At 34.1% G+C, this 12,461-nt stretch overlaps 2 protein-coding genes across 6 annotated transcripts in view; one reads left to right on the forward strand and one right to left on the reverse strand.

The window, feature by feature from the left end:
• Positions 1-5,509, reverse strand: part of LOC143233192 (kin of IRRE-like protein 3) — a 72,626-nt gene extending 67,117 nt beyond the window's left edge. For 2 of the 5 annotated variants that reach the window (XM_076469160.1, XM_076469161.1), the window contains exon 1: positions 5,354-5,489. Coding sequence is in view for 2 of the 5 variants with exons in the window: in XM_076469159.1 (XP_076325274.1) it covers positions 5,354-5,402 (49 nt within the window). In the remaining 3 variants the exon portion in view is untranslated. Of the gene's footprint in view, positions 1-3,354; positions 3,392-5,353 lie in introns of those variants that run through there. The other 3 variants (XM_076469159.1, XM_076469163.1, XM_076469162.1) reach the window with 3 other exon arrangements.
• A 1,662-nt stretch (positions 5,510-7,171) lies between these two features.
• The window catches only part of LOC143233193 (protein Aster-B-like), a 49,339-nt gene continuing 44,049 nt past the window's right edge, over positions 7,172-12,461 (forward strand). The window contains exons 1-2 of the mRNA XM_076469164.1: positions 7,172-7,456; positions 8,242-8,334. Coding sequence (XP_076325279.1) covers positions 7,356-7,456; positions 8,242-8,334 — 194 coding nt within the window. The 5' untranslated portion in view covers positions 7,172-7,355. The remainder of the gene's footprint in view (positions 7,457-8,241; positions 8,335-12,461) is intronic.

Consider the following 12,461-nt stretch of genomic DNA (forward strand, 5'->3'; position numbering starts at 1 on the left):
GGTTAATATTAATAAAATACGCGATATAGAAGCGACATTAATTTTAATTTTAACATGAATATTGATAAATCTTATTTCCGAGTTCATTTATTAGTTTGAGGTTTACCTGATAATGCCCCAGTAAAAAACGCGTTATAAAATTGCTGAACTAAAATCATTCACTTGAAATTGAATCAGATAAAAAAAATAGCTGTAACCAATTATCATTAATATTTTAAACTCAACCAGACAGATTAGACGTTGATTTTTTGACAAAACGTTGAGCATACTTTTAAAGGCAACAACAACAACAAAAATATATATATAATAAGACGTCACAGAATATTTGTTTTAACCTTTTAAAGACCAGTTATTAAAGCTACTAAAGGACCATGTGCGTTTATTGTCCCTGAATTTGGGCAGACTGCAGAAAAGGAAGCTAATAAAGAGATCACACCGTCAACTCTGTTATTGATTGGCCGGCATTCTTATAGTTTCTACGACTCAAAGTTTTTGCTTTGTTTAGAAATAAGCACAAATCTACACAATGGGCTATCTGTACTCTGCCTATCACGGGTATCAAAATCAGATATTTAGCGGTATGAATCCGCAGACATACCGCTGTACCACGGGAAGGCTGATAGAAATGTTTTGTTTTTATTTTTTTTGAAACCAGATTCGTAATCCCACAGTCTAATTAATCACTGGGCTATGTTCAGTTCTAGATCGATGAAGTAAAGGATACTGCAACATTGTGACGGAACACTGCTGGCTTATACATTATAACAAGTTTTTCCAGAATAATCGACTGCTTTGAAAACAAGTTTTTGACAAAATTATGACCATCCCTTCAAATTACATACATGCATATCTTGATTTACAAATACATTTACCGTAAAAATAAGATATTCGATAACTGGATGAAACAGACCATAAAGGTATTTTTTAACCGTTCTTCAACAGTGAACAATTTGTTTGTTTTGGAATTTCGCACAAAGCTACTCGAGGGCTATCTGTGCTAGCCGTCCCTAATTTAGCAGTGTAAGACTAGAGGGAAGGCAGCTAGTCATCACCACCCACAGCCAACTCTTGGGCTACTCTTTTACCAACGAATAGTGGGATTGACCGTCACATTATAACGCCCCCCACGGCTGAAGGGGCGAGCATGTTTGGCGCGACCGAGATGCGAACCCGCGACCCTCAGATTACGAGTCGCACGCCTTAACACGCTTGGCCATGCCAGGCCAAACAGTGAACAAAGAAGGTTGAAAGGTTGTTAGTATTATCTAGTCTTGGTGGTAAACGGATACCGAAACAATGGGAGTTGGCAATTGGTTACAAACTACAACTAGATAAACACTTGGTGACTTCTGAATATAACTGCCCTATGTTTCATGTATGACTGATGGTTAACGTGCCAGGAGCGTAAACCCACGAGGCCATGGTTGTGCTATAAAGTGACAGTCAAATCCTACAGTTTGATCAAACCTAGAGCAAACCCACGAGTGAAGACAGCCCTGTGTGGCATGAGTGAAAATTTTGAAACAAACAAATAATTTCACAGCATGACAAAAGAACACTAGTTTACCAATTGAAGCTGTTTTATTTATAGAAAAAATCCCTAGTGGCTCAGCATTAAGTCTGAAGGGGTATAACGCTGAAGTCAGGTTTCGATACCCGTGATGGAACAGCACAGATAACGCAGCGAGTAGCTTTGTACTTATAACAACAATCAAACAAACGAACAAGAAAGGATATCAACAAAGGTTTTTGTTAGCTTATTTTTTCCTGTTTAATAGTTTTGAAAGATGCACGAGTAGTAAGTGTATCTGTGAGCTCGTGAAACGTGGTAGGAAGTATATATTTAGGGAAGTGTGTATATTCACACGTTATATAATCATATATACATTACAAGCTTCGTCAACTGACGGAGAATGTTTAAACTCAAGTAAAACAGTAGTAGTTTAACGAGAATTATACAATTAAAAATAATAAATATAAACTACGTAAAAATTTCAAAATTATAACAGTTTCTTCACAAACAAAATTTACAGTTTGATTTCCATATACCAAAATACAAGATTTTGAGGTAATCCTAGCCTTGAATACCCTATATCTCACTAACCATGAACAGTAGTCCAGCAGCTTTCGCAAGTTCACTTTGAATCCCATTAATGTATTCAACACTGTTTAAAGCATCAACCTTACAAGCTTGTTTAAGATTAACTCAATAGGCTGGAAGTAATTAACCAACAGGCTTTATAAAATAAAAAGATCATAGGTTTTAACATGTCCTGTGAAAGTGGGTTTTCTCGGAAATCTTCCGCCCACCCACATCAAATTTCCTGTCACGTTTGGATTCTATTATTAAAGTCATAGCATTGGATCTATAGATCCCAGTCACCAGGTGACCCTGTTAAGATGGCGTCCGATGTGACATACTTTGTTTGAACGCTATCGACTTGCTACCCGTCATCAACGTCGTCCTCTTTACCGAAGCCATTGACCTTGGTCTTCTCACTACCTCTGCATCCATCAAACATTCGCCAAGTTAGTCGGTTAACAAATACTAAGAATCGCTAAAATTATAATTATTAATTTCCCAATCTTTTCAAGAACTTAACATCTATGAACGCTCCAGTTAGGAAAGTGCAAAATATTTCCTTCAAACAACTAAATAACTCACACATTGTTTTTTTTTTAACAGGGTTAAGTTCAATATGACCCCTTCAGGATATTCCACATAGTTTACGTACACATTTTGGTTCAGACTGGCACTATAGGCTCGGAGAAGTTAAGATGCAAACAAACACACACATTTTGTTTTTATATATAAGGAAGAGCAAGTAGACAAGGGACATTGCTTGGAGAGAAATGGGATATTAACATAAAATATTTTATGAAATATGAGTACTCTACATCCAAGTTCGTGTATTCATATAGAAATTTCTGTTTATTTGTAAAGGTATACTTTCTGAATGGAACATAATTCACGTAATTATCCCATTAGGTTTGGCATAAGACACGGCACAGTAAAGGAGTTTATTGAGCAACAGCTTAATTTTACCTAAACAAAGCAAATGGATAAATACATTTAAAGTTTTGTCACGCTTGGTATTTTCAAGCTTTTGTAAAACAATAGTTGCACTAGGGAGAACTAGGACAAGGTTTCCTTCAACTCTAAGCTCTCATAAAAGGTTTAGCAGTATTTTTTACTAGCAAATAATTCACAAAAGATTCAGGTTTAATCGCCACTTGATATGTACCTAGCTTTGTTAAAAGATAACAACAGTTATCTTAGTCATAAGACAAAATATACCTGCTTAAAATTAACTTTTAATAGGAAAATAATATTGGTTTGATTGCAACACTTACCTCGAACATGTGACTGTCGCATTTTTTCTTATGAAACAGACGGCCTAGAGGCTCGCAAAATCATATATTTTTTTCAATTGGTCAATAAACCAGAGAATTAGGACAGGTGTCCTAGTTCTTCACGTTCTCTCCTATAGATATATTTTTTTTTTATTTTAATTGTACCACCAACATAACAATCTTATTTTATGCAGTTCGGTCTTCTAAGAGTTGTGGATCCTTATACGTCCATATTAATCTGCAGGAATGTTTCTTTTTCTACAAGGAACTGACTTCACGTCAAGCCACCTTGTAAGTGTCATGGCGCATCCTGAAATTCAAACCACCTGTTGTTTAAGCGCTGTAATCAGTGACCTGCGATGGTGAGAAATCAGTGACCTGCGAGGCTTTTCAAGCTGTTTAATCAACGACGCTTAACAGTTAATGTAAAACTAGACTGGGGCGTATTTGAATTAACGAACTCTTTCCATATAACAAGACTCGTTATCACATTTTCTTAATGAGAACGTGAAGTTGAGAACCCTGGCAATGGTATTTAATAAAGCTGTTTTATAACACGTTTTATAACGTGCAGCACACAATGTTACTTTAATAAAAGTTAGGTATTTATAGTATCGGTGAAAAAACTTTGCAGAAGTTAACTTGGTAGTCTTAAACACAGAGTGTGAATAAATGTCAGTTTGTATTCCTTTTGATGAGTTTCACTTTATGTTGTTCATACTTTTATGTCAATGATTTCTTGAGTAACAGACACAATTTGAGACTGTGCTACACTACATCACTAAAATCATCTGAAAACTTAAATATTCGTATTTTAAACTTATTAAAGCTGGTTTTGATCAGTTCTATACTTAATTTTTCAGCATACTGACCTTTTCATAGCTACACTAAAATATGCAAGCCAAATTATAATTCATAATTCTCTGCATTATTATTCCTGTGAGCCAATTTTCCGAAGTGGACAAGTGCAGATAACCCACTGAGCAGTTTAACATTTGAGAAAATAACAACATTCAGGGTTACATAAAACCTGGAGTTTAGCCAAAGAAATATGTATATACTTGTTATGCAGATAACGCTGAAACTGTAAATATATGTGATTCAGAAAGTTTTAGAGTACAAAGACTTAGCTCCTGCACTGGCAAGTAGAAAGCAAAATACAAGGAATGTGGAAATTTAAAAAAACCAAAATGCATGACAGAAGGAATGTTATTATTGATAAAGGCGTCAGTTTTTAAGCCTAAGGTGGAGTCTCTAGCTGCAGTAAAAAGAAATGATATGATTTTTGGTTATTTTAATATATATAATTTTAAAATTAAATTAATAATGTTATTATTTAATTATTTTAAAAAAAAGCTGTATACACTTATGTTTCTCTCCTCTTCATTGCATGAATATACTGTTTAGAAGGGAAACATAAATGTTGTAGAGAAAAGCCATTAGAATTATTTCTGGTATAATAAAGTTTAACTAATGAAAGTCCTAAAGAAGAAAAGCTTCATTACATTGGTGGTTCAAATGTTCGAGAGTTGTTGGGAATTTAATGAAGTGTATACGCAATATGTAACTTAATTAAGTAAGAAAGTGATAATGATGGAGTAAACAAACACAGATAGTGTTTTACTGTTTACTGTTTTTATTAGTTTCAAAAATGTCGTATATAAAATATTAAATAATCACATTCTCATGGCCTTAACTGACTTGATTCTGTTTGTATTTTACATTAACACAAAAGGTGAATAAGATAACGTTTTTTTTTACATTCATTAAATTCGAAAGCATGAATAAGATAGAAAATATTGTGGTTTTGTTTAATACAATGCAAAAAATTTTACTCTCAAACTAGGCTATGATGAAACTGTATCTTTCACAAGCAGTACAAGTTGAGCTACAACAATAACGAACAACGGGTCAGTATCTGAATTAACTCGTGTGTGTGAACTAGAATTCGTTACGACAAATATCAAAAAATTACAATAACATTCAAAAAGTTACTTACTTAAAACTCCGAAAACATGAAATATCCAAAATAATGAAATCAAGTGCATTATTCAAATAAATCAATTCAAGTGTAATACATTTTTAAAATAACAACCTACACGTAGGCACACATCTTCGCACTGTGTAACTTTGAGTTTTCACCAAGGGTAACGCGACTCTTCTTAACGGCAAAAAAAAAAAAGAAAAAAAGTGCTTGTTCACAGGTTGGTGCTGGCGTCATCTGGTGTTTGCGATAAAAACGAAACATTTGTCTACTTAATGCGGAAATCCAGCCTATATTCAAACGTACGTATTCTGATCATACAAAGGTTTCTAAGAACTACTAAACAATAAATGTACTGATGTAATTATTAACAAGCTATGATGTTTTAGTTACGTTCCATTACGGTCAAGTTGTTATTAGTTAAAGCTTTATTGCTTATATGTGTTATAAATTTCGTAATTTTTACATAACACCTGGAAACGGACAGAACTTGATTTTGAAAAGGATAGTGTCAACTGAACACTCTGAATTACTTTGATGTAAAAAAAAATTAATTGTGCAAATGCTATTACTGTTAATGTTTACATGTCTACTTTTATATCGTTTAAAGGTTTCCTAGCAACTGAAAATAAAATAAAGTTAACAACATTACTTGAAACAACTATCCATAAAATCCTGATGAAGATTCCTCAATCCAAGAGATATGATTTCACACTTTTTGTGACCCTCTTTTAAATGACCATTAATTAAGGTGTTTATATGATAGGAGCTGATATAAGATTATTGGAATTCCAAACCTATTAAATAGAATTATCTCATTTCTATGAAAACCACTAGAACTAGATAATTTGTACTAGGCTAGATGTAGCAGTCATAGCGAAAGTAGCATTAACAAAACTCATTCATTCAAGTGAAGGAGAGCTTCTGACCATGCATTTGTGCTGATCCCAACAAAGGTTGAGATAGCATTGTCAAAGAAGAAATGAGACCCACTTATGAAATGTCCTCTTGAAGGGTATGATATTTCAATGCACTAAAGCCGAAGGATATTTTTAAACTTTCAACAAGTTCACTGTATCTTCAAAACAACAACATCAAAAACTTTTCTTGACAGTCGATCGTTTTCCAGAAGAGTTATAGTGGGGTAGGCCTCCAGATGTTGCCAGCTGCCAGTGAGGTTTCGATCATTAGGTCCAACATCCCATCATGTTGATGATGCCGATGAGCTAGTCTGCATGTTTCAGTGGTGTCTGACAAGCTCAATCACGCTTTTTATCGAAATAAATCTTGCCAGGAGTTTGAATTTTCAAAACCTAACTGTTAATTTTTATCAAAGGCAATTAAATTGTAAGTTTTGAAACTTTAATGATTATGTAAAGGCAGGTAAATATGAAAATTTGTATTTCTAAACAAGTAAGTTATATTTCGTAGATTAGTACCGAACTTATCTGTTGAATGGTGGCAGGGAGCCAACAATTTTATTTTTACAGTCCTCTCTCCTGGGCTTTAGCTTCTATGATTGTGGTAATTGCTTGAAAAGAGAAAATAAATAGCGTTATTCGAAGTGGGATTCATGTGTCTGGGCAATGCAATTTTATTGATTATTGTTACGAATAAAAGCACTTTTGGATTGCTTACTACATATACAATATTTAACACGTGAAAATCAGTTATAAAAAATAAGCCAAAATCTAATCTCAATTAACTTATTAATTAGATTTCTTTCTGAAAAGTTATTATTTTAATTTCATAATATTTTTATATTGCCACTTATACATGCTTTACGAAAGAAAAAGTTAAATTCAATATTAATCTAAGAGATGTCGCTATTCTTGGTGAGATGCAATTGTGTATTTTTCAGTAAATCTTGAAATTAAAACAAGGCATAGATAATAGAATAAATATTAAAACTTGAGTGGAATTTGAATAAATGTTTTCAGCTTCTAAAATATTACTATGATGCACAGAATTTTGAGGTTTTATTAAAAAAAATTGCGTAGATCGTAGTGAAAAGACAATGTCTTCAATATCTGCAAGTAATTTTTCTGAAAATATGGAATTAACCGGTGCTAGTGGTAATACTAACAGGCCTGTACCTATTCGATTGCAACGTCACTGGTTAGTTTTGTTGTTGTTTTTTCGCTTTTAATTACTTGTTTTTATTTCTTCTTTCAGTTTCATTGAATTTAATCACATTTAAATATGTTTGATTATAGCGTTTAAAAATTTACGTGGCTTATATTTTATAATATTTATATTTTAACTTTGTGGGAAATATATTTTACAGCCAAACCGTAACTCACCTGTGTATATTCTGCTATGAATACTGTTATTAAAGGTGTTGGGATATTATTTTCATTATCACACTCTGATACATTGGTTTCATATTTATCAGTTTTAAATTAAAATATAGTGGGCCTATATATGATTATTATTTTAAATATACAGAAATAGTTGTGTGAAACTGTTGGATTGGTGATAGAAATTATTAGAGGATCAAAATAAACAACAGGATTTGTCAAGCATTATGTAACATATGCTTGACAGTAATACATTAGAAGGAACATGTCATATTGTTTTTAGTTTCTTGGATAACAATTAGAGATGGATATCTTGTACTGTCAGCAAAGACAACAATTTGAAATTCCAATAAAACTATATTAAATAACTAAATATGTGATTCCTTACAATATTTGACCCTTATTTGGAACTTAAGTGTTACAGTCATGAAAAATCACCAAAAGAACTATTTGACAAAGCAGAAAATAGGATGTTTAAAGTGTATACAAATGTTTTTAGTTTTATAGCATTGGAAACCTATTATAGTCTTCAGTACTTACAGATGTGGAGGACTAATATTCTATAAAGGAAAGGTAAAAATGTTTTTTTCCCTCTAATATCAGGAAACAAACTGAAGAATACTATTCTGAATTTGAGACATCTTCATGTTGTTCTCAGACACAGCTTCAAAGCACCAGGTCTTCCCCAGATGTCAGGTAATATCAGGAAAGGAAGCTATTATTTTTAAATGTCAGTTCTTATATTACAGTTTTGTTACACTTTATTAAAATAAAAACTACTGCTTATACATATATGTATATACTCTGAGATAACAATTCATTTCTGCATACAGAATAGCATTTGCTTCTGAGGTTTGCATGCTATTTGCCTCAAGCTAACTCCCGCATAAAAAATGTGTATTTAATGTGAACTGCACTAGTAGAGATGCATGGACTCTTTGCACAGCACCACTCCTTAAACACTTGTGCTTGAAATAACTTTATTGTTTTCCTGAGAATTGTCTAAAAGAGACATGTTTTTAAACTTATTGATTTAAGTACATAAGATTTGTAATAGTTTACTACAAAATTTAAAATTTATTCATATTTAACTGGTTTCTTTTATTACTGCAGAAATATTTGAGTGGGAATTCATCAGCAACAGTGATTTCAGTTTTGTCTCATGTTAGCAACTTTGTTCTTAGCACAGGATCAGTGTCTATGATGGTGACTGGGGGGGGGGCTTGTTGTTTGTGATGGACATAGCAGCCATTCTTCCACAGACTGTGAGTTCCTTTGTGCACACTTAGCCTTCTCCTACATCCACTTGGTTAATGTTCCTTCTCCCCAGAGTAAACATAATAAGGATGATAATTTAGGTGTATGATTCACCAACATGCTTTGCTCTATGGATGGGAATGTCTGTGGTGGAAAATTGTCAATCTTCAAGTCTTTTCCTTGACATGATTTTGCAGGAATGCTGTTTTCTTTCTTTTTTCACTTTGTTTTCTGCTTCTTTCTGTTTTCTTACATGAAATCCATACTTCAAACTACTTTGTTTTCTATTCTTCACTTGACATTGAGGTCCGTGCAGGTTCGTTTCTCATTCATCAAGACACCTGTGCTAAATGTGCCTTGTCCTCATAGTCTACTGGGCTAAGTTGCCTAATCTTAAAGCAGTTTTCATTTCTGTTCCTTGATTCCAAGTCCTCAGAGTGTATTTTATCTTCTAGCTATCTTCCATTCTTCCACCCAGTTTTTGCACTTTGGTCTCTCTTGCTCTTTTTTTCTTTAACTTCCTTCTTGTGTTGTCTCTTGCTCCTTCATGTTATTTCTAAGGTACTTCAGAGAGAGGACTGTTCTCTCTTTTTCACAGCATTTACCCATGTTCCTTCTGAAATGTGGTGATCAGCACGATGGTCTGAAAATAAATGAAAATTTTAAAACTAAAATATAATTTAATTAGAAAACTGGGTATATTTTTTTAACAGTCTAGTAAATTATAAGTTGTGATATTTCAAAACACGTATATCAAATCTACAAAAGTTGCCTACCCCCATCTGTGTTCAAAGTTACTAAAGGGTTAACAAACACAACGCATGAGTTAAAAAAAATCGTAACATTATAAGTTTGTTTTTTGTTTGTTTGTAATCATGCACAATGGGCTATTTGTGCTCTGTCTACCACAGGTATCAAAACCTGGTTTCTGGCATTCTAAGTCTTACAGGCATGCTGGAGGGCAACATCATATGTACTAGAGATCAGTGTTTTCTATATATTTCTTATTTATTGTTTTATGTTTTAAGAAAATTGAACTGAAATTTAAAATTTATGAAAAATGATGATATATGAAATATCTGTGCATTTGTTTCAAATGTACCTTACTTCATTACATAAAAATATTAATGGCACCAGCAATAAATCATTGCTTTGTGTTCACCAAGTTCCTTTAATAAGTGAATAAAATTCACTGACAAATCTTTAGTTACAATTCTTTAAAAACCTGCATTTTTCCTGTATAAAAGGTTTATAAAGTTTATAGGCAGTCTGTGAAATTTCATTAAGACCTGCATATATTTTTGCAGTTATTTTATGACTGATATCATGATTTACTTTGGTGGTTAAGCATTAAGCCCTTTGGACATATTCAATAACTTTGGGATTGGTTAATTCTCTCATCTTCCAGTTCTGGGTTTTTCCATCTTCCTTTTAGCTTTTTACCTGCTCCTTATATCTGTACATAGGTTGTGAGGGTATTTGCCCATCTCACTTTTGAATTGGGCTGAGTTTCCATTTTACTTTGTACATTGGCTTCTTTTCCTTTTTGGGAAGACTTTGATATTTGCATTCTTCTGAGCAGGCTGTTTGCTAAAGCTTTCCAAGTATTCTTATGTCTGCTCTATGTTTGGCACTTCTAGGTATGTTCATCACTTTTCATCTTGGTTGGGTTCAGTGTTAATCACTTCTTCAATGAGGGATAAAATGTATTGTTTTGTGATTGTTTCTCATATCAGTCATAAGGACCATACTTGCCCCAAGAATCTTTGCTTCCATTTATTGGACCTGCTGTTTTGGACTTATTCCAATTCAAGTTCATCCCATGGCTTATTGTGTGCTTGGAATTTTGAACTTGATAGTTTTTTTTTACTTCTTTTGGGCACACAGAGTTCTCATCATGGAGTGACATCTCCACCGTTGGGTTTGCTTTGTGTTGGGCATGTCTCTCATCAGTATCTTTGCCACTTTCAGCACCAACCTCCTCTCTTCTGGTCTCTAGTTCCTCATCCTTCAGCCCTGCTTGCTAGTACTTAAAACCAAGACTGGCATTATCTTCTTTTTTTTTAATACCTATTTAACTTCTTGTCTCCTCCTTTGTGTCCTTGGTTTAATGTTCAACACTTTTTGTTAGGTCTTGTAGGTGACACTTCATTGGTCAGTACAGCCCTGATTTCCTCTAGTGTATCAATTTGTTTGATCACTCTCTCTTCCTCATTCCCACTCTCTTGCTTTGACCATGTTTTTCATAAAGAGCTGTCCCTATTCTTGTGTGGGATTTGTCCAGTCCTTTTACTGTGGCTCTGGACTTTCTGATTGTTTAACCTTTTTCTTGTCACATACTTACTATCCTTCAACTTTGTCCATCTGTTGATTGAAGTGTTTGGTTTCTTGGTAAGGTCTGCCTGTCTCACTCTCACTCTGGGCCTTCCTTCCATGGTCTACCTTTCAGCCTTTTTCACATGTTCTAACCAAGAATTGTCTGTTTCTCCTAATGCTGGTTTTTGGGTAGGTTTATGTCCTACTTTTACCTTTTCTGTTGCTGTCCAGTTTTTCTCCCCACTTTCTTCTTATCCTTCCTTCTTTACTGACTTGTTCTGCTTTCATGCCTGACTGGGACTTTATGTTGTTTTATATGCTTTTTCATAGGTTTTATTCAAGCCATTGACGTGATGTTAATAATTCCATCTTTCTTTGGAAACTTATTTTATTCTTATCCATGACAGTTGTCCCTTAGAAGAGATTATCCAGGCTTGTATGTAGACCACTACTCACACCTTTGGGTTCAACTACTTGCACCATCTGGCAGTTTTCTGGTTAGTCTGGTATTGTCTTCTCTCTCTAGCTAATTTACATAATGTTGTCACTCTCTTTTCTTTCCCTCTGGATCCTATTTCCCATTATGGATCTTGCTTTGAGGCAAAAGGTGCCCATTCAGATATATTGATAGCCAGCATCTGGACTGTGAGATCTGTAAAATCTGTCACATTCACTGTGGAGATGTAGTATTCCACAAGACTGCTTGCATGTTCTTCCTTATGGTATGTTGGGTCATAAATATTTTTGTACTAGACCATACGCTATTGGACTCACACGAGTAAAGCAGAAAGAGATTGTTGTCCACTTATAATATTTCTTAGATTGCCATAATCAAGAACAGTCTGCTTTTCACAATTGGGTTTCATGGTCAACCATTACAATTTCTCTGGTAATATATTTCTTCAGACTCTCCAACACATTTCTTCCCTCTCTTTTTTCCAGTGGAGTATGGGAATTCTTACCATTTCTCCACCCCTAGCCAGTGGGGTGGTGGATCATGCTGAGAGTATTATAATGTAGAAGATGTGACTATCATTCTGTCCTAGGTCTGATATTTTATTGTAGATGCTGCCAGTCTGTACTGGAATTTTCAGTTCATCCTTTTGATGTGGAACTGTACATCCTACTGCCACCATGATGTTGGCTCCTGGTGACTAGTTTTGGTTAGGGCTAGACCAGTCTTCACAGGCCCTCTAATGTGAATGTCCTGGGAACTTTCTTCTACCATGGACTGGATGTTACATCCTTGA

The sequence above is a fragment of the Tachypleus tridentatus genome, chromosome 12 (genome assembly GCF_004210375.1).
Source record: "Tachypleus tridentatus isolate NWPU-2018 chromosome 12, ASM421037v1, whole genome shotgun sequence".
Classification (NCBI taxonomy): domain Eukaryota; kingdom Metazoa; phylum Arthropoda; class Merostomata; order Xiphosura; family Limulidae; genus Tachypleus; species Tachypleus tridentatus.